This window comes from Vombatus ursinus, unplaced genomic scaffold, assembly GCF_900497805.2.
Source record: "Vombatus ursinus unplaced genomic scaffold, bare-nosed wombat genome assembly UNPS02014812.1, whole genome shotgun sequence".
NCBI classification, from domain to species: domain Eukaryota; kingdom Metazoa; phylum Chordata; class Mammalia; order Diprotodontia; family Vombatidae; genus Vombatus; species Vombatus ursinus.
Window position 1 is genome coordinate 7,243,207 of NW_020954590.1, and position 27,376 is coordinate 7,270,582.

A 27,376-nucleotide genomic window follows, 5' to 3' on the forward strand; every position below is an offset into this window, starting at 1 on the left:
CAAACACACTTACATCAGCCATGTATCTAATGTCATTCCCAAACTATATCCTGGAAGGCAGCTAGGTTGGTGGAATAAACAGGAGTCAGCTTCTGTTCACAAGGATGATTGATTATACAAACTAAAAGTGGTTAGCCTGGAAAAGAGGGTACTCAGGAGAGACCTGAGAGGAGTATTCAAGTGCCTGAAGGACTGTCATACAGAAGGAGAAGATTATACTTGTTCTTCTTGGTCCCAGAAGGAAGAACTAAGAGCTCTGGGTAATACTGATAAGGAAGCATATTTTGGCTTTGACGTAAGGAAATTTGTGGACACCATCCTAATACTTAGTGCTACCCCAAAGTAAAATGGGTTGTGTAAGGAAGTAGTGGGTTTTTCCCTCCCAAGTCATCAAAACAAATTCTGGACAAACAAAAAACAAAGTCTTTTCAGGTATTTTGTAGTAAGAGGGATTCTTGTTCTGAGACTAGGACGCCTCTCATGTCCCTTGTAATCCTGAGATTCTGTTCTGTGCATCATATGAATGATGTTCCATCCTGTATCACCATGTCTTTCCATGGGCTGTCCCCTGTTCTTGGAATGCTTTCTCTTCTCACCTCTATTTTTCAGAATTCATGGTTTCCTTGATGAGTCAACTTAAGCCTCACCTTCTGCAGGACATCTTTGCTAGTCTGCCCTCCCAATCTCCACCTCCCCTTCACTAAGTTTATAATCTTTTCCCTGCTATGGTGACCTTGCTTTTTGCTTTGTATGTGCTGTATCTTGTCTATGCCCCTATAAAACATAATCTACCTGAGAGTAGGATAATTATTTTTTGTCTCTGTATTCTTATATTTAATGCAGTGTCGAGCACAAAGACGTTTTTCCCCCTCAAGCAACTCAATTTTATTTTGAAAAATTCATTGCAGACTCTTAATATATGCATGTTGATTGTTTTTTTGGTTATGTGTTTCAGGGTTTTTTCTATTATTATGTTTTTCCCTCTAGATCTTTCTCCATGGCAACAATTTGAACAGCCTTCACCAACTAATACACCCTGAATTCCTGCCCTCTGAATTTGGAGGGACCCTCCCTCCCTATGATATGGGAACTTGGGCTCGGACATTACTCGGTCCTGACTACAGTGATGAGAATGACTATACTCACACTTCCTATAATGCAATGCACGTGAAACATACGTCCTCCAACCTAGAGAGAGAGTGCTCACCCAAGCCGATGAAAAGGTGAGGAATGCTTATCAGTGCTTTCTAGAAAGTGGGCATTGTGATCGGGTCCTACTGTGGGTTAAGCTATTGATGACCATGATGTGGATAGAAAAGGAATAAAATCTAATGATAATAACAGATAATTTTGCTAGAGGGGAAAGCAAAGGGCCCTTTATTCACAAGTGTGATTATTGCCTTTGTATGACAGCAACTAAGGAGCGGGATCTCAGCAGCAGCTTAATTACTTCCCTGATTACTAGAGAGGGCTTTACTGCACAAACAAGATGAAATTTGTCAGGCCTCTGAGATAGACTGAATGGAAAAACAACCCACCAGGAAGCTAGTCCCTATTGTTGGCTGGAATGCTGTTCACCAGTGATTTGAGTTTTCCTAGTGATAGCTTAGGTGATATAGGTTGGCTCAGTTTCCCAGGAGGTCTTTTTCTACTGTTCCTGGAATAGACCTATAAATAGAATCACTCTGGAGGTTGACAGCTGACATCTCAAAGAAAAGTTTCCATCACAATAGCTATAAATTGAGTTGCATGAGCCTACTGCAATGGCACTGAGTTCAGAATGAAAACACACAAATCTTTGCTGCTTTGTGCTGACCAGTTGTATGTTTATTTTCCTTGCCTTCAAGCCTTCCATCCCTCAGGTGCTGGTTCCCACCCAACATTGGGAATGCCCTAGCATGTGTGAATCTGGAGGAGAGAGTGACAGTGACAAATTTGTGCAGCTCTGCCTCACTTAAATCCAACTCATGGGCAAGTCATGATATCGCCTATGATGTCATCAGTCTTCTTCCAGAAAGAAGGATGAACAGTAACAACAACAAGTAACATAATTAAAATGGCAACTTTCCACCCATTCGAGAAAACTTGGAGCCAGACTCCAGTAGTCCTTAGTCCTTTCTGACCTAAATTGCAAAGGAATAAAAGTAGGGGTATTAATAGGAGAAAAGGCACAATTCATCCCTTTCTTTGCCCATTCCTGATAGCTCTTCTTTTCTTTGCCAGGAAGGCCCTTGCATTTCAGGTATGGCTGCCTCCACATGATTTCTTGGGCCTAGACGCCTTAGGAGTGTATGTGTGTGTGTGGGAGGGAGGGATCACCCAGGTGTTTGGCTTTCCACTTAACATAGGTGCTGACAGTAAGTTCCATTTCTCATCCTTCCTCTTGTTACTACTGTTCTTACTATCTCCAAAACCCACTATGTGTGAGCATATCCACTTCTCCCAAATGATTGTCACCTTTTAAAGTGCAGATAGTGTCTTGGACATCTTTATATCCCCCATGGCATTATTCAGTGTGCTATGTGCACAGTGGGGCAGCTAGGCAGCGCAGTGGATGAGCACCAGGCTTGGAGTCAGGAAGATCTGAATTCAAATGTGGCCTCAAACACTTACTAGCTATGTGACCCTGGGCAAGTCACTTGACCTGTTTGCCTAAGATTCCACATTGATAAAATGGGGGCACATAGAAAAGGAAATGACAAATCACTGCAGTATCTTTGCCAAGAAAACCCTATGGATAAAAGTCTATGGGGTCAAGTAGGGTAGGAGATGGCTCACCACCACCACCACCAACAACATATATGCACAGCAGATGTCAATAAATATCCACAGGCACCTGGTGTGTCTGAAGCTGGAAGGGGAGAAGAGTAGATTTACTATTCCTGAAAGGTTCTGTTACAGTACCCTTTCATTCTTCCTTTCCCTCTATGAATAGAAGTCATGGATAGGTAGATTAAGGACTGATTTAAGGAAAAAAAAAACAAAAACAGCTTCCTAGCAATGACAACTATCCAAAAGTAGAATTGGCCAGCTTCAAAAGTATAGACCTCCCTTCAATGGAAGTCTTTGGGCAGAAGTTGAATGACCACTGGTTGAAGGTATCATAACAGGGGCTTCAAGCATACTATTTTCTCTTTTTTTTTCTTTCTTGTGGTTTTTCCCTTTTGTTCTGATTCTTCTTTCACAACACAACTAATGTGGAAATATGTTTAATATGATTGTACACATATAGCCTAAATCAGATTGCTTGCTATCTTGGGGATGGGGGAGGGAAAGAGAGAGATGGAGAAAAAAATTTGGAAGTCGAAATCTTATAAAAGTGAATGTTGAAAATTATCTTTACAAGTAATTGGGAAAAATAAAATACTGTTAAGTGGGGGAAAAAAAGCAGAGCAGTTCAAAATTAAAAAAAAAAACCAGAGGCTTCAAGTATAGGTTTAACTAGATAGCATTTAAGTTACCTTTCGACTCTGAGTTTTTCTGATCCCCTGATTGCTGTGGCAATCTGTATGGCTTCAACTGCCACCTCCAGGGGGATGATCCCCATTTGGTCATCACTAGCCACAACCTTTCTCCCAAGTTACAGACTCCTATTTTTAACTGCCTACTCAATTCGAATATCTCATTTGTACTTCAAATTCAACATGTTCCAAACTGAAAGCATTAAGTTACTCTGCTCAACCAGCCCCTTCTCCTTGCTTCCCAACTTCTATTCATGAGAACTTCATACTCCTGGTCATCCAAAAATTGAAAACTTCTCTTGTTTCTCCTTTTCCCTCCCCCAACCCTACTATCCAGTTAGCAACTTACTTCAATCCTGACTGTATTATCTTTCACATTTGAGTTCTTCTTTTCATTCATACAATAAGAAAGGTAAAATAGAGGCAAAGAAAAGGTAAAGAAAAAAAGAAAGGTAAAATGGTGCTCACAGTATAATGTGGAGAGAACGTGAAAACATCTACATAGATGTTTTTATCTAAGACATATATATGCATATGTATGTATGTACATATGTATGATTTTATTTGGGATTTGAAAGAAGCCAAAGAAGTCAGGCGAGGGCAGATAGGTGGCATGGTGGATAGAGGCCTTGCTTGGAATCAGGAAGACTCATCTTCCTGAGTTCAAATCTAGCCTCAAACACTTAGTAGCTGTGTGACCCTGGGAAGTCACTTAACCCAATTTTCCTCAGTTTCCTCATCTGTAAAATGAGCTGGAGAAGGAAATAGCAAACCACTCTAGTATCTTTGCCAAGAAAACCCCAAAATGGAGTCACAAAGAGTCAGGTGTGACTTAAATGATTCAACAACAACAACAATAACAATGAAAAGGGAACTCAAGAAGCAGAGATGAGGAAGGAGAGTATTCTATGCATGAGGAACGACCAGTGAAAATGCCTGAAGTTGGGTGATGCAGTTTCTTGTTCCAGGAACAGCAAAGAGGCCAGTGCCACTAGATCTTGGAGTACAGAGTGAACAGGGTGTAGTAAGGTGTGAGAAGTCTGGAAAGGGAGGAGGGGACCAAGTTGTGAAGGGCTTTGAATACCAAACAAAGAATTGTGTATTTGATCCTGGAGGTAATAGGGAGCCACTGGAATTTATTGAATACAAAGGTGACACGGTCAGATCTGTACTTCAGAAGAATAAATGTGACAGCTGAGAGGACAATGGATCAGAGTAGGGGGGGGACTTGAGGCAGTCAGACAAAGCAGCAGGCTATTGTCATAGCAAATGTGTGAGGTCATGAGGAATACACCAGAAAATGAATTCAGTTTGGGACATTTTGAGTTTTAGCCAATATTTATTAATTGCCTCTTATGTATCAGATCCTGCACATACTAAGACAAAAATAAAATGGTCCATGTTGTAAAGAAGCTTATATTACATTGGGATGAAACAACATGAACATAAATAAGTAAATATAAAATATATATGAATTAAATACAAAGTAATTTTGGGAGTGTAAGATGGGTGCAAGCAACTGTGGGGATCAGGCTTCATGTCAGAAGTGGCACTTTAACTGAGACTTGAAGGAAATAGCCTTTGAAAACTCCCCCTAGCCTTAAAACGCCTTCCTAGATCAGGCAGCTCTGACTTTCAGTTGGGTCAGGAATCACATTAGTTATTTGGTACCAATTACTGGCTTTCAGCTAGAAGCAGCTGGGTGGCAAAGATGGAGCTGGTCTACAGTTAGGAAGACCTGAGGTCAAATTCCACCTGAGACACTTACTAGCTGTGTGCCCCTGGGCACCGACTAAACCCAACTTCTCCTAATCTGCTTTCAAGTTTCCTCAGCAGTTTTTAATCTAATAATTCCCCCAGTGGTTAGAATTTTTGCATTTATCATTGTGCTATTATGTGCTCCTGAGTCAGTCAGTAAATTTTTGTTAAGTGCCTACTACCCCCCAGTGCCCAGGCACTGGGTGGGCTTCAATTGCTCTTGAGTTTTCACTATGCCACGTAACTTCATAACTTCAGCTGTATTCTCACATTTGATTGCACAAAACTGTGTGGCAGAAAATAGTTCTGAGACTCGTGCCTGATAGCCATAATTTTGAATCTAATCAATCAGTGTGACCTATCTACCTGTGTAGGTAACCAGTGTTTCTGGGTCACTCCCAATTATGTCATGTCATAACTTGGCTGTGACTCTTCAGTTAGACTAAGAGATATAGTTAGAAAGATTCGTGTAATCTTTTTTATATTTAAATAATAATTTAGCCTCAACCTAGGTTTCTACCACACATATGTGTCCCTTACTCACCCCTAAGAGATCCTAAGTGGAAGATGTGAGGCAGTTGCATGAGAGAAATGACTTTTCACACTGACTCTGTTCCACAGAGATATTCAGGTTCCTGAGGGAGTAATTCCTTGCTCTGTCAAATCAGGAGGAAATAGCAAGCCACCTTTGTTCCCCCATCCCAGCTAGGGAGGCATACAGTCAGTTATTTGACTGCATTCAGCTGCTAATAGGTTTAGCCTTGACCTTAGTAATTTTTCAGCACGTTTTTCTCTTTTTATAGTCTGCATTTTATGCAATTTCAGGATAACTACCTATTTCCGGCAGAAGTCATACATCATCATAAAATAAAATCCGTATGAAGATGTGGGAGATGGTGGCTATCCAGGAACAGTGGAGACCTTGTCTCTCAAGCGCTAGAGGGAGTGGCCCATTTTATTGTGCAAGTGGGAAACAGATGCTTCTTTAATGTTACATTCAATAAAAATCTTTTAATGTCCCTCTTCATAAATTCCCCACATCATAATGAACTCAAGAGTCTTTACTGTATGCGAAGTTCTTTGGTGTCTGGTTGCCAGTTCTAATAGGGTTGAAGCTCTCAGCTTCTTTGTGTCACCCTTACTCAATCTGCTTATTCCAGAAACACATCACCATACCTGGAAACAAGGTCCCTTGGGAATGGCTGTAAATGTGGAGTATTTTATGTTGATTATTAGCTGCTGAAGTCTTTTGTAGCTGCTGCCTGGGGCTTGCTCATGTTTTGAAAAACCAAGGAAAAACAGTATTGGTCGACTCCTGGCTGAACAATGGCTGGTGTGACTTGATCATCATTTGTGTAGCAGACATGGATTTATTTCCTGCTACTGGATAGCTTTCTTTTCTGTGACAGGAATGAGGAGGCCAACCTCTTCCAAGACATAGTCTAAGGAGCTATGCAGCATCAGAGAGAAAGAAAATCTATATTGTGTATTTTTCAATAAGAAAATGAATGAGGGCAAATTACAAATAAAAGTGGGGGTAGAGGGCTGGTTCTCTCACTTTTCTATAAATAGAAATACACATATAATATATAACAATATATATTATATAATAAAATATAATATAACTATATAATAATTATATATAACAGAATATAATTAGAAGATGAATAGCCTTGAGCTGTTAAAAAAATAGGACCAGTAAGAATAGATGAGAGGTTTGAGGGAGTGGGGTGGTGGGGGGACTATAACTGAGTCCAGTTTCACAAGAAAATGGATTGATTAGCCACATTGTATTCTATAGAGCTTGATGCCTTTCTCTTCTGAAAGAAGGCTCATCAAGACTTTGTTTGATGACCTGAACTCTAGAGTACCTGTATATCACAATGAAATTATACGATATGGAAAGAGATTTATTCCAAACAAAAGAGGTCTTGGCTGGAAACCTTCCTTCTGTATGAGCATGTGACTGGATATTGACAAACCTTTTGCGCATTAAAAGAAAATATGGTGTAGTGGATAAAGAGTCAGCCTTGGAGGTAAGAAAGACCTGGGTTCAAATCCTACCTCTGAAACAAATTGGCTTATTGTGACCCAAAACAAATCACTTAGGGTCTGCAGGCAACTAACTCCAAGATTGTAAGTTTCAGAGATAGTGTTGATCTGCTTGGTAAAAGGAGTCTTCTCACTGGAAGGCTCCATTTACTAACGAAGTCACAGATACAGACCACAAGGAATAGAAAGTATGAGTAATACATTCATGATGATTCTTGCTCAGAGATATCTAGCAAGGAGCAAATGTCTCTCATAGGATTAATTTGGTCAAATGTAATGGGACTGCTTGAAAATTAGATCTAGGTACAAAGAAATCTTAAACAGTATACATAATACAAGACCCACTCAAAATCATCCTCACAAAAAAATGGAATGTGAGTTAAACTAGTTTCAAGTTTTCCAGATTTTTTATGGCTCCCACTTTAAATTCAATTATTCCATTGGGTTTAAGGTGTCCACAGTTTTATCTTTAAGGGCAAGGTCACAAGGAGGGGATATTAAAGATCTTTAGCAACTTCCCTGTAAAATGATTCATGGCCCTATTGAGGATCTGCTTCTTAGGTAAGATTTCAAATGGGTAGCCCTATTTTGAATTGTCTGGGCACCCTACAAGCACACTGGGCTGCTCAAGAGAGACTCCATATAGATCTAGATATAGTTTTATATATCCACATTTATAGTGAGCACCCCTATGCATGCTCTTGCTATAGTCTCTCTTGACTGATAGAACATATTTTGGGGGCTCACAATTGGAAACTGATATACTCACTTAATAAACATTACCCTGAGAAGTGGGTCCTAAATAGGGCCATGAATCAGTTTACAAAGAAGCTCCTCTCCCTTAGGACCTTGTCTTTAAAATGCTAAAGGTAAAGCTTTGGGTACCTCAGACTGTATATATACACACAACACACATATACACATGTATGTATTATGTATATGCACACATACATGTGTGTATACACACATGGGCATATAGGCATAAATTTATGTATGCATATGTGCCGATTTTCTCTTGAGAAACAAATACATTTACATATATATATATATATATATATATATACACACACATATATGCAGCTTTGATAGGAGGGAAGGGAATAATTGTTTACACATAATACCTACTATATTCCAGGACCTGGATTAAACATTTTTTTTATAAATAATATCTCATTTGATCCTTGCAACAACCCTGTGAAGAAGGTGCTATTATTATTATTTCCATTTTACAATTAAAGAAACTGAGGCAGGCAAAAGTTAAGTGACTTGCCCAGGGTCACACAGCTAATAAGTGTCTGTGGTGTGATTTGAACTTGTCTGCTTGGCTCTGGACCCAACTACACCAACTAGAACCACGTCATGGCACCTCTTATGGAGCTATACTTGGAGGAGTAATCTATTCTTTTGCCAGCACTGTGGACTGTGTAGTTTCCAAGGGAAGATGGGATCTTCCACATAGGAAGATAAATTCTTTCCTGCAAAGAAAGACCTCAGTCTCGAGGTGATGTGTAATAAGTCTGTAGGATGCTGTCAGCCCATGGAGAAAATGTAAGCCCTCCAAAGAGAAACAATGAGGTGCCTAGATGATTTGTGGTCCCAGGTGTGAATCTTTGTGTTTTCTATATAGTTAAATAAAATTCATACTATATTTGATGCTTTGTTAGCTAAGATGCTTATTGGGAACCATGGTACATACTCTCTAAGACATCTTAGGGAGCATATAACACATCCTTATGTTCCTAAGGAAATTCTAGGGTAAAGGCAAAATGAACCAAATTCTGATGTTCCCAAGGGAAGCACTGGTTGGAAGTATAAGCCAAAGATGTTTTAAAGAGATTGAACCTAGTCCCTGATAACTCTGTAAGAGTTCAAATTATGTCTTTCCTTCCATCCATTGTCAAGTATTGAAGAACCTTGATTTAAAAAAAAATATTCTCCATTCATCTAATTCCAGCATGCAGTTTTTTTTCTGAAGAAAACAAACAAGACCACATCTCCAAGCCCCTAGTCAGGAAATGGTTAGGTATGTTGCAGCTCTAAGAGGCTGGATGGCTTTCAGCTTTGCTTTGTTCTCTCCTGCTGCTTCTCAATCAAGAGGATGGGAAAAGAAGAGGGAAGGGAGGTCAATTTGTCTTTCCTTTCCTTCTTTCCACTTGGCTACCAATAGCGTATTTTAAAAAAATACTGTTTCTGGCTTAATAATAGCAGAACCATTTTCCTCTAATTATGGGATCTGTGGAACAACAGAGCAATGAGGATGGAGAAGGTGGGGGGTGGAGTGATGGCCATGAGAATGCCCACAGTGGAAGCAGACAGATAGGACTAAATAACATAGGAATGATCATTTTTAAATGGATTAAGGTAAAGAGAATGAGAATATTCAGTGGAAAGCCAAAAAGCTAAATAAATCCTGGAGAATAAAACCTATGGAGAAAGATGAAAAGAGCCAGAATTGTTCACTGTCATGGGTGGACAGTTTCAATACATACACATATGAAAGGATCTCTTACAATATCTTCATAATTTCCTCGTGAGAGCTGTTGAATTAAAATGAACTGAGATTATAGACACTCTGCAAATAGAACATGACAATGATAAATAATAGCTTACATGTCTGTAGACCCTGGGCAAGTCACTTCTGTCTATCTCAGTTTCCTTATGTATAAAATAGAGGTAATTAAAAAAAAGCCCTACCTGCCAGGGTTGTTGTAAGGATAAAATGAGATAATATTTTTTAAGTACTTGCAAATATTTAAGTGCATGCTAGCTATTATGCCAAGTAAGCTCACATGCACTTTTTCATCTCTAAAATTGTGTGTGTGTGTGTATTCCTTAATAGAGTATGCTTTGAAAGATCATTTTTATAATAGATCACATCTTTGTAATAAAAATTGGCAGAAAGATGAGAAGAGAATATATCGCTATGTTTATTTTGAAGAAGTAGGGTTATAAATAGTTTGCTGAATATTGATCACAGTACCAGCCAGGGAATAAGTCTTTGATTTGACTGAGCAAACTTAAACTGTAATGGTTCTTTTCCAAGCAGAAGTTTCCTACTCATATATCGTGGTCATGTAAGATTCTATGACAGATGTAACCATGAGTAAAATTTTGGCAAATATCAAATCCAGTACCATGTTTTTGCTTACTTAATATCAATAACCATAGGGTTATCAAAAAAAGTAATCTCTGTTTACATCTTCCAAAGAATATAGTAAGTTTTGGCATTACAGAGATGTCCTGTTGAAGGGATGCCTCTATCGAATCAGATACTTTTTTTTAATAGTAAAGAAACAGTAAACCCAGTGGGATCTTATATTCCCTGTACCTTTCAGTCAATTGCATGACTGTAAAAATATGACCTGGTGATGAATATTGCTTGTAAAAATCTGCCTGTTCTGTCTCCAACTTCATTGAGTATGCCCTTTATTCTTGTGTGGATTCTTTTCTTAAAGATTTTGTAGCAATGGGAAAACAGATACACGAGTCAATAGTTTTTGATATTTTCTTACATGCCTTTTTTGATTATAATAAAGTCCAATGCTTTTTTCTTCCAAACATTTAGCTTATTCTTCTTTCTAGTATCTTGATAGTAGAATCTTCAATTTCATCAAAATTGTGTTTCCTTTAGCATAGACCACCACTGTATCTGAGTATAGTTTGACTGCTCATTCTAACAATCGATTGATCTCTCTCTCTCTCTCTCTCTGCCTTTCTATTTCTTCATGGAATGTCTTGGTGTTATAATGTTTGAGTCCAAATGCAGTGGCTCTACTGTGATTGATATAGAAAAGATTTTTTTGTGATATCAATCTTTATACATCTTTTGTTGCTATTATTTTTTTCAAGTTTTATGCTTTAATGCCCATAGGATGATTTGGCTTAGTTAAGTCTCTCACCATTCTTTCTGTAAACTTGATTTTCCTTTCCCTGCTTCTTATAGATTAATAAGGCAATATTTCTCATAATTTTTCACTATACTGCATAAAATGTTTTAATGCAAGTTTCTATGTCCAACTAGAATCACTCCTGAATTCTGTGTTTTTCCACTTGACAAAGAATCACAGATTTTTATTTTTATTTTTTTATAAAATCTCAGAATTTCAGAGTTGGAAAGGACTTCAGTGGCCACCGAGGCTGACCTATATTAGAAAAAGGATTCCAACTATGACATACCTGATCGTATGGGCATCTATCTGGTTTGATATTATTTGGGAAGTGTTATCATCTCCCAGGGGATATCATTCTGCTTTTGTATAGCTCTAATGTTAGGAAGTTTTTCCTGCCATGTATCTAAGTTTACCTACTTGTAATTTCCCCCTGTTGCACCTTGCTCTGCTCTCTGGGGACAAGTCGAATAAATGTAAGTCTGTCTTCCATGATATCCTTTCAAGTATTTGAAGACAGCTGTTATATCTCTCCTTAGTCTCATCTCCTTTTTCTTTTTTTCTCTTTAAAAATGTATTAATTTGGGGCAGCTAGGTGGCACAGTGCGTAGAGCACCGGCCCTGGATTCGGGAGGACCTGAGTTCAAATCCGGCCTCAAACACATAACACTTACTAGCGGTGTGACCCCTGGGAAAGTCACTTGACTCCATTGCCTAGCCAAAAAAAAGTATTAATTTACTTTTACAAGTATTTATCATTTCTCCCTTTCATGACCCCCAATTCAAAACACAAAATGAAACCCTTGTCACAAATATGTATAGCACAATAAAATAAATTCCCATTTTGGCCATATCAAAAAACACATATCTTTTTCACATTTTAATTACATCACCTCTCTGGTAGGAGGTAGGTGGCATGTTTCATCTTCAGTCCTCAGAACTTATAGTTTATCATTGCATTGATTAGAATTTGAAAATCTAAACTTCTTTTTTTTTAAGTTAAACATCCTCAGTTCCTTCAACCAATCTGCACAGACTGCAGGCCCTTTTATTCTGTTTGTTCTCTATGGATGTTCTCAACTAATCAATGTCTTTCATAAAATAAGGTATTTTTTCAAAGTGAAGAAAATATTATGAATATGGTTTGACCAGGGCATTTAGCATGGTGAGACTATCATTTATTATTCCTGGAAACTACACCCCTGTTAATGCCACTCATTCTTGATTCATATTGAGCTTGAAGGCCATTAAAAATCCTAGATCTTTTTCAGTCAAATGACTGAGTAACCATGCGTCCCTCATCTTATACTTTTGAAATCAATTTTTGAAATAAAGCATAAAACTTTACATTAAACATTAAATTTCATGTTACTAGATTCAGCCCAATGTTCTACCTATCAAAAGACTTTTGGATTCTAACTTGTTAAGCAGCATGTTAGCTATCACTCCCAATTTTTTGTCATCTGAAAATTTGAAAAAGGACACCATCTGTGTCTTGATCTGAGTTATCAATAAAATATTAAAATGGTAAATATATCAATAAAAATGTTAATTAGAAACAAATGAAATAACATGTGCAAAGTGCTTCACAAATTGTAAAGTGTCATATGAATTTTAACAAACAATAATTATAGAGTCAAGCACGGATCTCTGGGCACTTTACTGATACCCCTAGCCAAGGGGGAATCAAACCACTAATTATTGCACTTTGCATCCAGTCAGTCAACCTGTTCTAAATCCATCTCATTGTACTATACTATCTGGCCCACTTCTCTCCATCTTTTACACAAGAATAATATGGCATGCTTTACTAAAACATTCCTTAGATCCACCAATTCAAGGCACTATCAAAGAAGGCAATAAAGTTAATCTGGCATGACCTGTTCTAATGAAACTTTGCTTATTTTGTGTTTTCTTTTGCAATAACCATTTTCTTTTCTAAATGTTCACTAACTAGCTCTTTAGTAATAGGTTCTAGAATTTTGCCAGGAATTGAAGACAAGCTCATTGGGCTGTAGTTGGCAAATTTCCTTCTCTTCACTTTTTTTGAAAATCAGGACATTTAACTTCCTTCACTCTTACTCTGTGGAATATTTTCTATAGAATCTTTAAATATCACTGCTAGTGGCTCATCCATCACATCTACCATTTCCTTCAGTGTCTGAGATGTAGTTCAGCTGGGTCCTGTAGCTTGAATTTATCAAGGATAACTAGATCTAACTTATTATCTTCTGATTTATCTTGGCTATCAAGCCCTTGTTAGTCACTTTTATTCTGTCTTCTGTAGCTCAAAAGCCATTCTTCCTGGCTGAGAGGACAGAAGCAAAATATGAATTGAAGAGAAAATGAAGGAAATGGTTGTTGTCCAAGGCAGAACTGAGGCTCCCAAATATCTTCTTGTGGTTTTCAATTTGCATCTGCTAAAGTTCCTTAGGAAAGAGTAATAGTCTGTGTCGTTGTCTTTTATTTCCTCATCAAGATATTATTTAAATAAGTCATGCTGGAGTTGCCTCAAATATATACCCTTTCTTCAAATTTTTATTCTTCTAATTTGGTATCAAATTTGACCTTTTTTAAAATGAGTCAATGATCTTAATATACATAGGAAATTCATTCAGAAATGACTCATGTTAGTAACTAGTTATTTCCCAGGTGTTCAAATGCAATCGCTTTCATCTTAAAGATATTATTTGGTGCTTATCATATCTGGTGCCTCTTGCTTTTTTCTTATAGAAGTTATAAATGATATAGGAATGTTCATCTTTTTTGTAGCTTCCAATCTTTGGAGCTCTCTTATTTCCTTCTCTTGAACTATGCTTTCTAACATATTTTCATTGTCTTCCCATCTTCATCTTTGTACTTAAACCAGCAGTTATCAATGTATACATATTTAATTTGGAGGATCTTAGCAAGTTTTTTTTTAGCAAGAATTTCCCCTCATCGTCTGCACAAGATTCTGGTATGTTAGCTATAATTATCATTTGTGTGGTTTTTTTTTAAATAAATGCTTATTGGGCAATCCGTCATCCGCCTCCTCTTACCTCTCTCTCTGACTCTTCACCCTTTCCTTTTTCTCCCCTTCCTTCTTTCCTTCCCTCCTCTCCCCTCCTCTCCCCTTCTCTCTTCTGCCCTCTCCCTTCCTCTCCATCCCCACTCACTCCACCATCATTCCCTCCATCTTTTCTCCTTCCTCCCTTCCCTGGCTTAGACGATGCCATGGTGGAGATGGCCGAGGGGGCCACAGAACCCACAGAGGTGGAAATCACGGGGCCGTGCCAGGACATGTTCTATAAAATGGCCACATACCTTACAGGCAAGCTGACAGCCACCAGTGAAAACAATAAACTTCTGGAAAATATGGACAAACTGACTAGCTTGACGTATCTAGCAAAGAAAGATAATGCAGTAAACATAAGCAGAAACCTAAACGACTTAAACCAGAAATATGCAGCACTTCAGCCTTCTCTTGAACAGGCAGCTTACAAGTTGGATTCATATTCAAAAACAAAAAAACTGGAAGCAAAGTACAAGAAGTTAGAAAGAAGATGAAAGAATTCTTTAGCGCAAAAACTTTAACTACAAGAATGTTTCATAAGAGCTGAATAAGTGGGATGGAACTTATCACTATGCTTCACTTCCTAAAAGGAAGTGGTGCTGCTCATCCAAGGAGAATCCCAGCCACCACCTCTGGTTGGATGTGTAACTTTGGCCACCCCTTGATGTTTCCTAAACCTGTGGCACCTGGAACCTCACCCTATCCTGTGCTTCATTGTGTGCCCTGGAACAATGCTCAGAAATCAGGATCAGCCCCTTCTAGAGCAGACGTAGATGAGAAGCTCTCATATCCCTGTCTCCTCCCTTCTTCCCTCTCCTCTGGAGCCCCACCTTGGACTCTCTGTTCTGAATGTGCCCCCCACTCCCTTCATAACCTGTTCAACTTAAATAATAAATGCTGACTTATGACAAAAAATGCTCATCAATGAGTACTGTAAAATGAAACGACCAAATATATCATGAAATTATGTTCTTCTTATCTTTGGACATTATAAATGTAATTGAATCCCTCATCTGAGTAGTTCCAAATTCTAAACTGTTGTTTTTGTTGTTCAGTCATTTTCAGTCATGTCCAACTTTTTATGACCACATTTGGGGCTTTCTTGGCAAAGATACTGGAGTGGTTTGCTATTTCCTTTTCTAGCTCATTTTACAGATGAGGAAACTAAGGCAATCAGGGTTAAATGACTTGCCCAGGGTCACACAGCTAGTTAGAAAAATCCAAATTTATCAGATGTCTCCCTAGCTCTCTGAACTTCCCAGCACAAGTGGTGACAGACCACTGTTCTGGAAACCAGAGTGTTTTTTTCTATACATGTTACTTTAACATCACTCATTTCTCCATTAGAATATTCTATTATATTGAAATCTACAGGGCATAGCAATCATTTGGCTTTTTGGATTACTGGTGATTGAAAATGGGGCTCTATGGTTATGTAATCATGAGGACTATGAAGATAAATGCAAGCAGTAATACAATCATCCCTAAAGGAAAGGACAGTCTGTGTTTGCTTTTCATCAATTCCCTTTCATTCTATTTCCTTTTCATTCAATTCAACAAACAGTTATTAAGTACTTGTTATATGTAGGGCACTCTGAAATGTACTGGGAAGACAAAAGAGAAAAATTAATTAAGATTCTCCTCTCAAAGAGCAGAGAGAGATGAAATGTACCCAAAAGGTTCAATATAAGTTAGACTATGACAAATGCATAGGAAAAACAGGAAAGATTAGAGAAGTGAGGGGAGCTTCCTGAAGAGTGGAAGAGGGATGGTTTAATGAACAAGGTAGTATTTGAGATGAACCTTAAAAGAAGAGAAGGATTTTTATCAGTAGAGACATAGAGAGAGTCCATTTCAGTCATGGAGGACTAGAGCAAAATGCACAGAAATAGTAGAAGGCTGGATGGGGTCATAGAATGGCTAATAGACCATTTTGGTTGAAAACAGAAGGCATAAAAGGAATAACAGGATAATGAGTCTGTATTTTATCCTATAGACAGTGTTATAAGAGATGCAATAAATATAATGGATGACACCAGTTCTCTTGAAGATATTGCAAAAGTTCTAAATGTTAAATTATATAAAGTCTTAAATCTATTAGAATGTAAGCTCTTTGAGGACCGAAACTTTGTTATTTCACCCTCCTTCTTCTCCATCCTTATATCCCCTACCACACACAGTGCTTTGAGTATAGTAATCCCTTACTTAACACTTGCTGAATTTTTAATAGTTCCTGTGTATACAGTACTTTAAAGTTTTTCACTCTGCTTTCCTCACAGTCTACTATCAACTAACTGCTCAGTCAACAAGTAAGTATTAAGGGCATGATATATGTGTGCTAGGTGCTAGGGATATAAACATAAAAATTAAACAGTCCCTTCAAAAAGCTACATTCTATCATGATTAGTAGTGCAAATATTATCACCATTTTATTGATGAAGAAACTGGGGATAAGAGAAGTTACATGACTTGCCCAGTAGTGTCACAGTCAGATCTCAAAATCATGATTTCTATTAGTTGATAAACATTCATTAAGCTTCTACTATGTGCCAGGAACAATGCTGGTGACAGAAAGAAAAACAAAACCCAGTCCCTGCTTTCAAGGAGCTTGTGATCTACCAGTATTCTTTCTATTAATGAATGAATCAGAACGATGCTACAGAAAAAGAAGAGGTATAGTGATGGGAATGCCTGGGTTCTTTCTCAGAAGTTTTTTTTTTTTTTTGTAAAATGGCAAACTTTTTCCTTTTCAATGCCCAGTAATTGGGACTGTTTCTTTCTATACTCTATTCAAAACATCATCGGCTAATTTTTTCATTAACATAGCGAAAGATGGTTTTTAATGTGTTCATTTTAATGAGAAAAAATCTTGCTAGCTTATTAAAGGAGATAAATGCCTTCATTAATCATTTCTATGAGTTTGGTTATTTGTTTTTGTCCCCAGTTGTGTAAAATGAGCATTGTAGTGGCAATGAATGTTAAGATGGTGCTGAATGGGACTTGATACAATGAAAAATTTCCTAAAAATTAGAGCTGTCCCCAAATGGAATGAGCCACTTCTGATAATAATGAGTTCCCAGCTCTAGGAGTCTTTAAGCAAGGGGTGAATGACCATCTGCAGGTTTTACAGAAGAGATTCATGATTTGAATGAGGCTTGAGGAAGAGGGCCCTGACCTTCTTACTTGCTTGCAATTCTGTGATTCTTTGAGATGCAGTGGACAGGGCACTGGATTTTACATTCATAAGACCTAGGTTCAAATCCTGCTTTGGGCACTTAGCAGTTGTATGACTGCACAAGTCATTTAATCTGCCTATACCTCAGTTTTCTCATCTCTAAAATGAAGGGTGAGACTTGGTGGCCATTGAGGTCCCATCTAAGTTGAAATCTGTGATCCTATGATTCCTCTGAGGCAGGTTAATAGTAACATAAGGATGACCATTAGCAAGAAGTTAAATAACTGAAGAACTTGAAAACACAGAATGAAAATTTTACTGCCTCTCCCCCACCCCTTCCCCGGTCACTTTATGGGTTAGAGAAGACATGGCTAGCATCTATGTACAGAGAGTTCAAGCTTATTAAATAAAAGATGGCTCTTTATTTCTCTCACCAAATTTCAATTTCAGTTAGTGGGTAAGAGCTTAAGTAAGAGCAGCCCCTTAATACTAGGTCAGAACAATGGCATATCAAAGGTTATCTTCATAGCTGTCTCTGACAACGAACCACTTGACAGTGCCAAGGACTGTGGTTGTGAGAATTTTCTTTTCCAGGTTGTTAGTAGCTAGGGCTACAGAGAAGGCAAGGGCTGTAGTACCCAAAGAGGAAATCTCCAGGTCACACTTTCACACGGATTGCTTCCCAGCATGATGGCTACCGGGGTTGGGCTGGAAGCTGAGAATGAAAAATCCAAGAGATATAGTTTCTGGGGTAGTAATAATCAATTTATTATTTGTGGCTAGGAAATAATCAATAAGTTGAGGTCAGTCTCATAACTAAAGATCCTCCCACCCCAGAACATTAAATGCTTAAAAGTCTTTGGAAAAGGGGGTGTCGCTGAGGGTAGAAATCAACTCTGATTGGTTAACGATCAATGAAGGGGGTAGACATATTAATGAGGAGGTGGGCAAAAAGTCTTCAGCCCCTCCTGCTGAGAACATGAGCCAATCATGAGACTCAACCCCCTCCAGAATTCATCTCCACCCAGACCACTCTGGTTGGTTTTTCCCTTCATAAGCTGGATGACCATAAAATCTAATGGAAGGTTCCAAGGACAGGGGCTTATTTCCAAGAACTTGCCTAGATTGGATTCTGTGTGCAAGGTCTTCTATGGGTGGGATCCCACCCAAAATTGAGAAGTATGTACCCAAAGGATTTGGGCAATCTCATCTATCAGCAGTGACTGATTGAATAACCTACACAGGGTTTCTGTTTTCTGAATGAGGAAATAGGAAGGGGAAACCTTGATCCTAATTTAATAATTGGTTATTAATACAAGGGGAAAAACAATCATTTCTCTCAAAGCAGGGCTAGTAATGTGGAGAGCTGATATTCCAAGGGCTCTAGGGCTTTTAACCTAATCATCATTGTCAATGCAGTACAATGAACGGAGGTGGTACAGAGGAGGGCGGGATGATGCATAGGGGCAAGGGGTAGTCCAACCATGGCTGAAGGGGCAGTCCATTTCTCAAAGAAGTTTATTTTCCTGGACCCTGAAAGAAGTTTGCTGTGGCAACAGGTTCCTAGGGTTGGACATAGGGGAGAGAGAGTAAAGTTGCAATGACTGAATCACAGAAGTATCAATTTATTTGAGACATCAAGATGGTGCATCTGGACTGGTGTAGCAGGGGAGCATGGCCCCTGGATGTTGGTGTTGGACAGCAAAGCCCCAGCAATTCAACTGTAGTTATGGCTCAGCATGTTGTCCTACTACAGGGGTGTGATAGTTTTCATTTGGCTACATCGAGGTAAATGACTTCCTTTATTGGATTCCCTACCTGCAGCACCAGCAGAACAACTCCACAGATCACTCCTTGCTTCAATTTCCCTTTCTCTGTTGATGACACAGTGAATGTCATGGTTATGTTGAGATTAGAGGCTTAGGGGTGCTGGGACCCCAAAATCACAACACGTGGGTCCTGCCCAAATGAATTCGACCCAAGCCTTCTTTCAGCCAAAGACAAGGTTTATTAGAACATTGATTTGGGGTGGGTGAGATTTAAAGAATCCGCCATATTGGCCAGACCGTTAAGGAATCTAGGCATTTGTATGGCTAAGGCAAGCAGGCCAGATCTTAAGAATCTGAGCACCTTAATGGAGGTCAGATGGACTTTATATACAGAAAGACTGTGGGAGGGATCTAGGAGTGGCCAAGTAGTCTGGGGTGACTGGAGGTAACAGAGCTGCCAGGACCTGGACCACTTGGCCAAGGAAGAATGGAACCTAGATGGGTGGGAAGTGACCAGGTGGCCATAGGGCCCTAAGACAATGGAGGGTTAGGCTAGGTTAAGGGGAACAGAGAATTGGGAGATTGGGCTTAGGCAATGATGAAAGGCCAGTTGATAAAATTATAGCCTCAGGCAAATGCCAGAGATTTGGCCATGTGGGAAGGTCTAGGGCTTTTCATTTTTGGGGTCCAGATCCAAAAGACATGGATCCCCATCAGTTACATGAGGAGGAGAGACCGTGTTGTCCATAATGACTGTTTGAAAAAGATAATAGCCAGGTAAAAATGTGTAGATTCTTGTTCTCCTTTTCTTCTATGAGGTATCTCTCCTTAGGAGAAACTAGGTAGCACAATGCAAGAAGCACTGTGCCTGGAGTCAGGAGTTTAAATCTTGCCTCAGACACTCCAGCTGTGTAACCCTGGGCAAGTTTCTTATCCTGTTTGCCTGCTTCCTTAACTATAAAATAGGGATAGAAAGAACACCTACCTCCCAGGGTTAATGAGGATTAAGTGAGATAATATTTGTAAAGATTTTAGCATGGTGCCTGGCACATAGCAAATGGTTAATATCTGCTTATTTCTTCTTTTCTCAGCCCTTTTGACCCAGATTTTTTTCTCTGTCCCTGTATGAGTGCATACTCAGGATCATAGGGTGATAGATTTGGGGCTAGAAGGGACCTTAGGGGTTTTCAAATCCAATCCCCTCTTTTTATCTGTGACTGGTTGAATGACTCATACTGATGTGTTTATCAGCTTTTCTCAAGTGTCTCAAGCCTCAGTAGAATGTAAGGGAATGTTTCATTTTTGTTTTCATAACTTCAGTCCATAGTAGTAAGACTTGATAAAGACCTTAGCTTAAAAAGGCCAAGGCCTCCCACTGCATTCAGGACTATCTGATCTATATCTCACCACTGGACTGAGATGGTTCCAAAGGACAAAGTGAGGTTGGTGACTTTGTACAGCCCTTCTTCACTTAAATCCAATTCACTTGCATATCATGGAATTACTTCCCTCATATCATGGTCCTCTTTGAGAGTGAAGGACAAACAACAACCTCTATGAATAGAAAGAGGAGTTGCCCCACTGGGGACCCAGCTGGAACTATGTTGGGTAACACAGTTCTTTCCTTTCCTTTTCTTTTCTGGGTCCAAGGTACTCTGCCCAAAGGAATGTAAATTTTGATCTCTAAAACATTTTTTTTCTTAAGAATCACACCTTAAACCCAAATCATTTTAGCTCTCATTGATTGGCCAACAATAGGTCCCAGGCCAAGCCCCACTTTGGTCATTATTTGGGCCTGATTGGCTCAAAGTGAATGTAAATAGCAATTGTTTCTGTTTTGGCCAGAAACCCTGAGGTCTTCCCCTCCTAGAATTATTTCTTTTCTTTTCTTTCTTTGTTTCTCATTCTTTCTTCCTTCCTTCCTTCCTTCCTTCCTTCCTTTCTTTCTTTTTCTTTCTTTCTTTCTTTCTTTCTAAGAGGCAAAGAGGCCATTCTTTGCCTCATTTCTTACCTACCCTTAATCACTGGAAGGGTGTTGCCTTAGTCAAACTGAGACCTGTTAAAGAAAGACCTTAGCTTAAAAAGGCCAAGGTCTCCCACTGCATCCAGGACAATCCCCAGTCATCCTCAAGTATATCTCACCACTGAATCCAGATGACTCCAAAGGAGAAAATGAGGCTGGTGATTTTGCACAGCCCTTCTTCTTTTAAATTCAATTCACTTGCATGTCATGGAATCACCTCCCTGATGTCATGGTCCTCTTCCAAGAAGGAAGGGCTAACAACAGCTGTGCACACAGTAGGCACTTAATAAAGATTAGTTGTAATCTTGAGATGGTTTTTGTAAAGCCATTATAGAGACATGCTGTCTATTCATCACTAGGATACCTTGTACATAATGCTAGGTTGTTTCAGGTTATTGCTTTAGAATCTTCCACTGCAAATCAATTTGGTCTGCCAATAGTGCCAGTCTGTATTTTATTTGGACTTGCACCATTTGAGAGCTCGGAGATTTCCTGCAGTGATTGCCAAATGAATAGCAGGGAAAGCTGTGGGAATAATGTAAGCATCTCTTCAGTGTTCCATCATTTGCCATGTCATGAACAGATGCAAATTCTCCATGAAAACAGAGGAAGTACATTTTAATTTCTCTGGAAATATTGAGTAGTGGAATCCCTCTATTTTGGTAATTATTTATGTTGTAGAAACTAAGGGTGATGGTAAGTTAATCTAGTTATGCATGTTGTTCAAAAATGTCAAGGGAGGGGGACTATTAATTTGTTTCATTTGATAAAGGTTTGCCATGAAGTGTCAACAAATGTTATTTGTTGGAAATAGTTTTCAGTTTTTAATCTTTCTGTTCTACCTTATCTACTTCACTCCATGCCTCCCTCCTTCCTACTCCAACTGGGAAACATAATTAAACACAGATGGTAGCATGCTAACTTCAGAAGACCCCTGGATTTTAAGTCAGAGGACCTGGGTTCCAAACCTGATTCTGTCACTTATTGTCTGACCTCTATGAACTTGAGAAAACTTTCTTAGGATCATAGGGAGCATAGATTTAGAACTGAAAGGATCTTCTAAGTCATCTAATCCCATACTTCCATTTTGTAGATGAGGAAACACAGGCCAGTCACATTGAGAGTAAGTGGCAAAGACTGATAGGAACTCAGGTCCTCTCTGGACCTCATGTTTTCCCATCTGTAAAATGAGCTTGGATTGGATGGCCTCTTCCAAGTCTAAATCTGATGATCCTAAATCTATATGTGACCAAGAGAAAAAAAAATCTGGCCCCCTCTGGTGCATAATATAGTGTGGAGGTATGCTGCTATTCACTAGCCATAACACTTTGAGCAAGGCACTTGGTCTCTTTGTAAACCTTAGTTTTCTCATCTGTAATATAGGAATAATACTGGTACCACCTCTGGTGTATGTATATCGGAGACAAGTGTTGGAGAGGAGGGGGTTTGCTGTAAGTACTTTGTAAACTTCAAAGGACTATACAAACATGGGCTATTATTATTGTACTCACTAATAAGTCCACTTTATTTTTAAAGCTTACAGTGGGGCCATCTTGATTGGTATGTAGCTTTAGGGAGAGTCCACACTGACTCTTTGAAATGGATTGGGGTTTCATTTCAGCAGAATCCGAGGCTACTTATGAGCATAATTTTAAATTGTGAATTTTGCCCACTTGAGTCATTCCAAAGCTACCATTTCCTTGAAGACTTGAAGGAACTATTTTTAGTTGGTAAGCACTTGTTCAGTGCTTATGGTGGACGAGGTTTTGGTATGTAGCATTTAAAGCTGAAAAATAATTTCCACTCAAATCTTTATTAGGAACACTGAGGAGGAAATGAACATTACTCCGAGAGAAGATAAACCAGAAGTTAGAAATTATTATCTGGAGAATAAAATGGTCTGCCTAGCTATTGAAAATATTTTTTAAAAATTTTAATGCTTAAATCTGTGCAACTCAAAATGCTGAGTTAATGAATTTTAGATGCAACTAAGTGGTACAGTAGATAGAGCACTGGACCTGGAGTTAGGAAAAACTCAGTTCAATTTGGAACTCAGAATACTTACTAGCTGTGTGATCTTGGTAAGTCACTTAAACTCTATTTGTATCGGTTTTCTCAACTGTAATATGGGAATAATAACACCTATCTCAAAGGGTGGTTGTGAGGATAAAATGAGCTCAGATTTGTAAAACGCTTAGCACAGTGAGCAGCCCATAGTAGGTGCTTAATAAATGGCAGTTACAGTGATGTCTAAGAAGGGCCCTTAGCAACTGTCAAGACCACCATTTGTTTTTCAAGCAAAGACACTGAGGGTTAGAGAGATTGAGCTCTCTGTCTAAACTAGTGCCTAGACTCCATACTTGAAGCTTCCCAGTGCAGCATTTTCTACTCTGCTTCATTAGTTGTGATGTTAATGAAAAAAAAAAATTCCTTGGTGGCCAATCAGTGGGTGATTATCCTGTACGAACTTAAGTTCCAGGCCTCAGAGACACAATTCATCATCAGGCTTACACGAAAAACTGGACAGTCTTAAGAGAATCTCTGGTTATTGCCATGCTAGATAATGAAATGATTAGTGTGTGTTTGATTAGGCTGTAGACTCTATGAGATAAAGCCTGCTTTGGTAGATAGAGGGATGGCCCTGGGATCTGGGAAATCTGGGTTCACAACTTGTCTGTGACACTTACTGACTGTAACCATAGCAAGTAAGCCACTTCCAGTGCCCCAAGCCACTCTCACATACTATAAATTACAGACAGTTGCTAATCAAGGGAGTTTCCACATCAGCAAATTCTCCAAATGGATCAAATCACAAGTCCAGACCAAAACAAACAAAAAAAAACCATATTATGTAGAGCAAATGACAGCTAATATATGATTGCCCAGAAAAGCTGCATAATTGTTCCCACTTGTCAGTAGTAAGCAATTTTTTGTTCGTAAACAATTAACAAGCAATTTTTTTTCCTTTTTTCCCTCCTCCCCAACCTTCCCTTAAACCTTTACAGGTCTCAGTCTGTTGTGGAAGCTGGGACATTGAAACACGAGGAAAAGGGAGAGAATGAGAACACCCAACCACTCCTGGCTCTGGACTGAATTCTAAGTCACCAAAATACATCTTACCAGCCTTCAGTGGCACCTGTCACCTATGAAGCACATGCTTAACTGATCCCCACAGGCACACATCTTGCTTGACAAAAGGTCCTCCACTTCTGTTGACAATAACGATCGTCACCAGCCATCTGTCTGAGCAGCCAAAGTTAAACAAAGACTGGAGGGATTTCTTTTTCAGTGAAGGACACAAGGATGAAGCAAGACATTAATTTAAACCAGGAACAATTTTTTTTTCAATTTTTATTTTACATTTATGGTATTAAAAGGATCAAAAAGGGTTGGACTTATTAATTCCTTGCTCACATACATAAACTACATTTTGGACATTTCTCCTCATATATCATATTGGGAAAAAGTGAGTGTTTTTTTCAAACAACATATGTCCAAATTAAACTGTAAAGATACAATTTTCAGATTTAGTATAGTGCAAAGCCATGAAACAAAAGCATCTGCAATAATTTTCATTCTCATTGATTTTTTTTTCTTTAACCTCACCACCAGCATTGAATAGTTCATCCTGAGAACATGTTCATATAACTCTGGCTAGTTACAGTTTATTTATTTTGATATTTGGCTAACACTTTTCTGAAATTTTGTATCTTCTCTAAAACCATTTTACATCATGAGGGCAGAAGACACACAATTTGGAGAAACAGTTTTTCTTCATTTTTATGACATGATTTTCCATAGGCAGTTCTAGAGTCTATTAGCTTGGTCTGTATCTGTATAAAGGGGAATCTCATTGGAAGCATTTTTTTTTAGTGATTGACGGAACTATTCACATTGTTTCATTTAGATCATGACAGCTAAGGAAAATGCTATGGAACCATTTAACCCCCTTCACTCCTGCCATCAGTTAAAGGTTGCAGACAGAGGGTGGTTCTGGTGGTTGCTAGAAAAAGCAGACATTCAACTGAGGAGGAATACTTCCTCAGATGAATGAATGACTAAATGGGCATGTACTCTAAACAAAAGGAGCAGAATAGAAATGCAGGACTGAAATGCCAAAGATCAGCTCACTGCTTTATTTGTTTTTGAAAAATCAATCCTATCCATTCACTGAAATGGATATGGAGATAAAATAAAAGAAAACCTGTAAGAAATGATTTTGTGCCATGCGTTTGCTTCGCTAAATCAATTTTACAATTTTAGGCATCTTTTTCTCTTCAGCCACCTGCTCCACAAAGACATTCATCTATTTATTTGTACCATTACTTGGCATCATGTGTCAAACAGAAGGTATTTCAGCTAATGATGGGTGGTACAGTGATATTTTAAATGGAAACATTTAGGAGGGCTAACATTTTAAGCTGAGCAAATCATGGGGAAGACATAATTCAAAATTCCATTTCCAAATGGAATTAACATTTACTATTTTCCTTCTTCACTGGAAAAAAATCATCAAAAAGTATTAATGTGTGCATTTGTAGCATACCAGCTATTGCTACTGGTACAGGATAACAGAAATGGACACTGTTTATGCATTCTGGCCCAATCTTGTAAAAGCCTCAAAACTGGGTTCAGATCCCACCACCTCTGACAATTAATAGCTGTGTGACCTTGGGCAAGTCAACTTACCTTTCTGAGCCTCAGTTTCCTCATGTGTAAAATGGGGCTAGTAACACCTGCAGTACCTACCTCGCAGGGTTGTTGTGAGGCTCAAATGAAATAATGTGTGTGAAGTGCTTTGGAAACTTTACAAAGCACTATATAAATGTTGGTTATTATTTTTATTTTTGCAAAAAAAATGATAAAGTAGGATATGAAATAAAAATATAGCCACTCTGCCAACACAGAGGTATGTAAATAAAACCAGTTACTTTTGGGCAGCCACTCCTAATCACATGCTGAAATATCTTCATCTGTACTGTGACCCAATGACTTTTTTTATATAATTATATAGAGAGATGAAAAAGAAATAAAAGCAAATCAGGGAGCCATTTTAATTGCTTGGGTTTATATATGTGACAATTGTTGGATCCAAGTTTTTAAAATGTCATTGAAGCCAATTAGTGCTATGTTTTAAAACAGTGAAAAGACACCTGCCTATTAAGTTGGCAGTCTCAATGTCCTGATTTAGTGACCTGATTTAAAACACTCTACCTACCACAGTAACCTAAGTTAACATGAGTTAGCTTGTAAATCTGTTTTTCTCCAAATCTCATGACATGAATGTAAGATGAATGTTCCCATGTACATTTTCTCATTTGAATTTTCTGTACATGTATGCAATAGATTTACAAACAGGAACCAAATTCAACAAGAATTGACATGAATGTTAGTTACTATTACACAAGCATTGGATTGTACCGTCCTTCTCTGTTGAGTCACTTCCCCTTGTTAAATAAATATTGAAGGACAAAAACGACTTTTTTCTTCTTGTTTTTTTCTTGATATTGGTCATTATTTTGGAGATACTGTTTCTCTTGATTTTCTATTCCACACCCATAATGACTTCTATTCCACACCTCCCCTCCACCAAAAAAACAAACCAACAAACAAAAAAAGTCACAAAATACCTGGTTTAGAAATGGAAGCAACTACACAGGAACCACTATGTAAGTTCCTCATACAGTATTGTCAACCTGTGCATTCTAGTTGAGGCTCCTTTCAAGGAAAAGGGATAAAAACTCCCCAGTGCCCCTCCAGTAGAACCTGTGCTCTTGAGATAGAAGAAATACGAGTAGTTTCAATATTGGAAGACAGCTAAAGAAGACGAGTCAGAAGTTGCCTCGATCGTTCCTGGAATGAAAAGGCTATGTGTTCTAGCTTTCTACCAGGACTCCAGGCACTCAAGTTTATTAAAAAAAATGCCATGAATATGGCATTTAATAAACATTTTTGTTAATCGTGGCCCATGAAATGATATTCAGTGCGTGATCATCATCACATTCTTAATAGAGAAATTATGTTGCACACCTTTCAAAGGGTGCATTTCACTCTTACTTGGTTTTAGAAAAAATTAAAATGTTTTATTTCATTAAAACTTTACCTAGTGATTTGATTCTCTATGGAAATTATTCTTTTAAAATGTTATTTCTTTGTAATATGTGTTATTAAAAATTCATCCATGCAAACCTGATGC

The 27,376-nt window shown here is 38.4% G+C and overlaps 1 protein-coding gene across 1 annotated transcript in view; it reads left to right on the plus strand.

The window, feature by feature from the left end:
* LOC114053675 (clavesin-1) overlaps positions 1–24,273 on the plus strand; it is a 184,563-nt gene extending 160,290 nt beyond the window's left edge. The window contains exons 4-5 of the mRNA XM_027876783.1: positions 988–1,223; positions 24,186–24,273. Coding sequence (XP_027732584.1) covers positions 988–1,223; positions 24,186–24,273 — 324 coding nt within the window. The remainder of the gene's footprint in view (positions 1–987; positions 1,224–24,185) is intronic.
* The last annotated feature ends 3,103 nt before the right edge of the window (positions 24,274–27,376 follow it).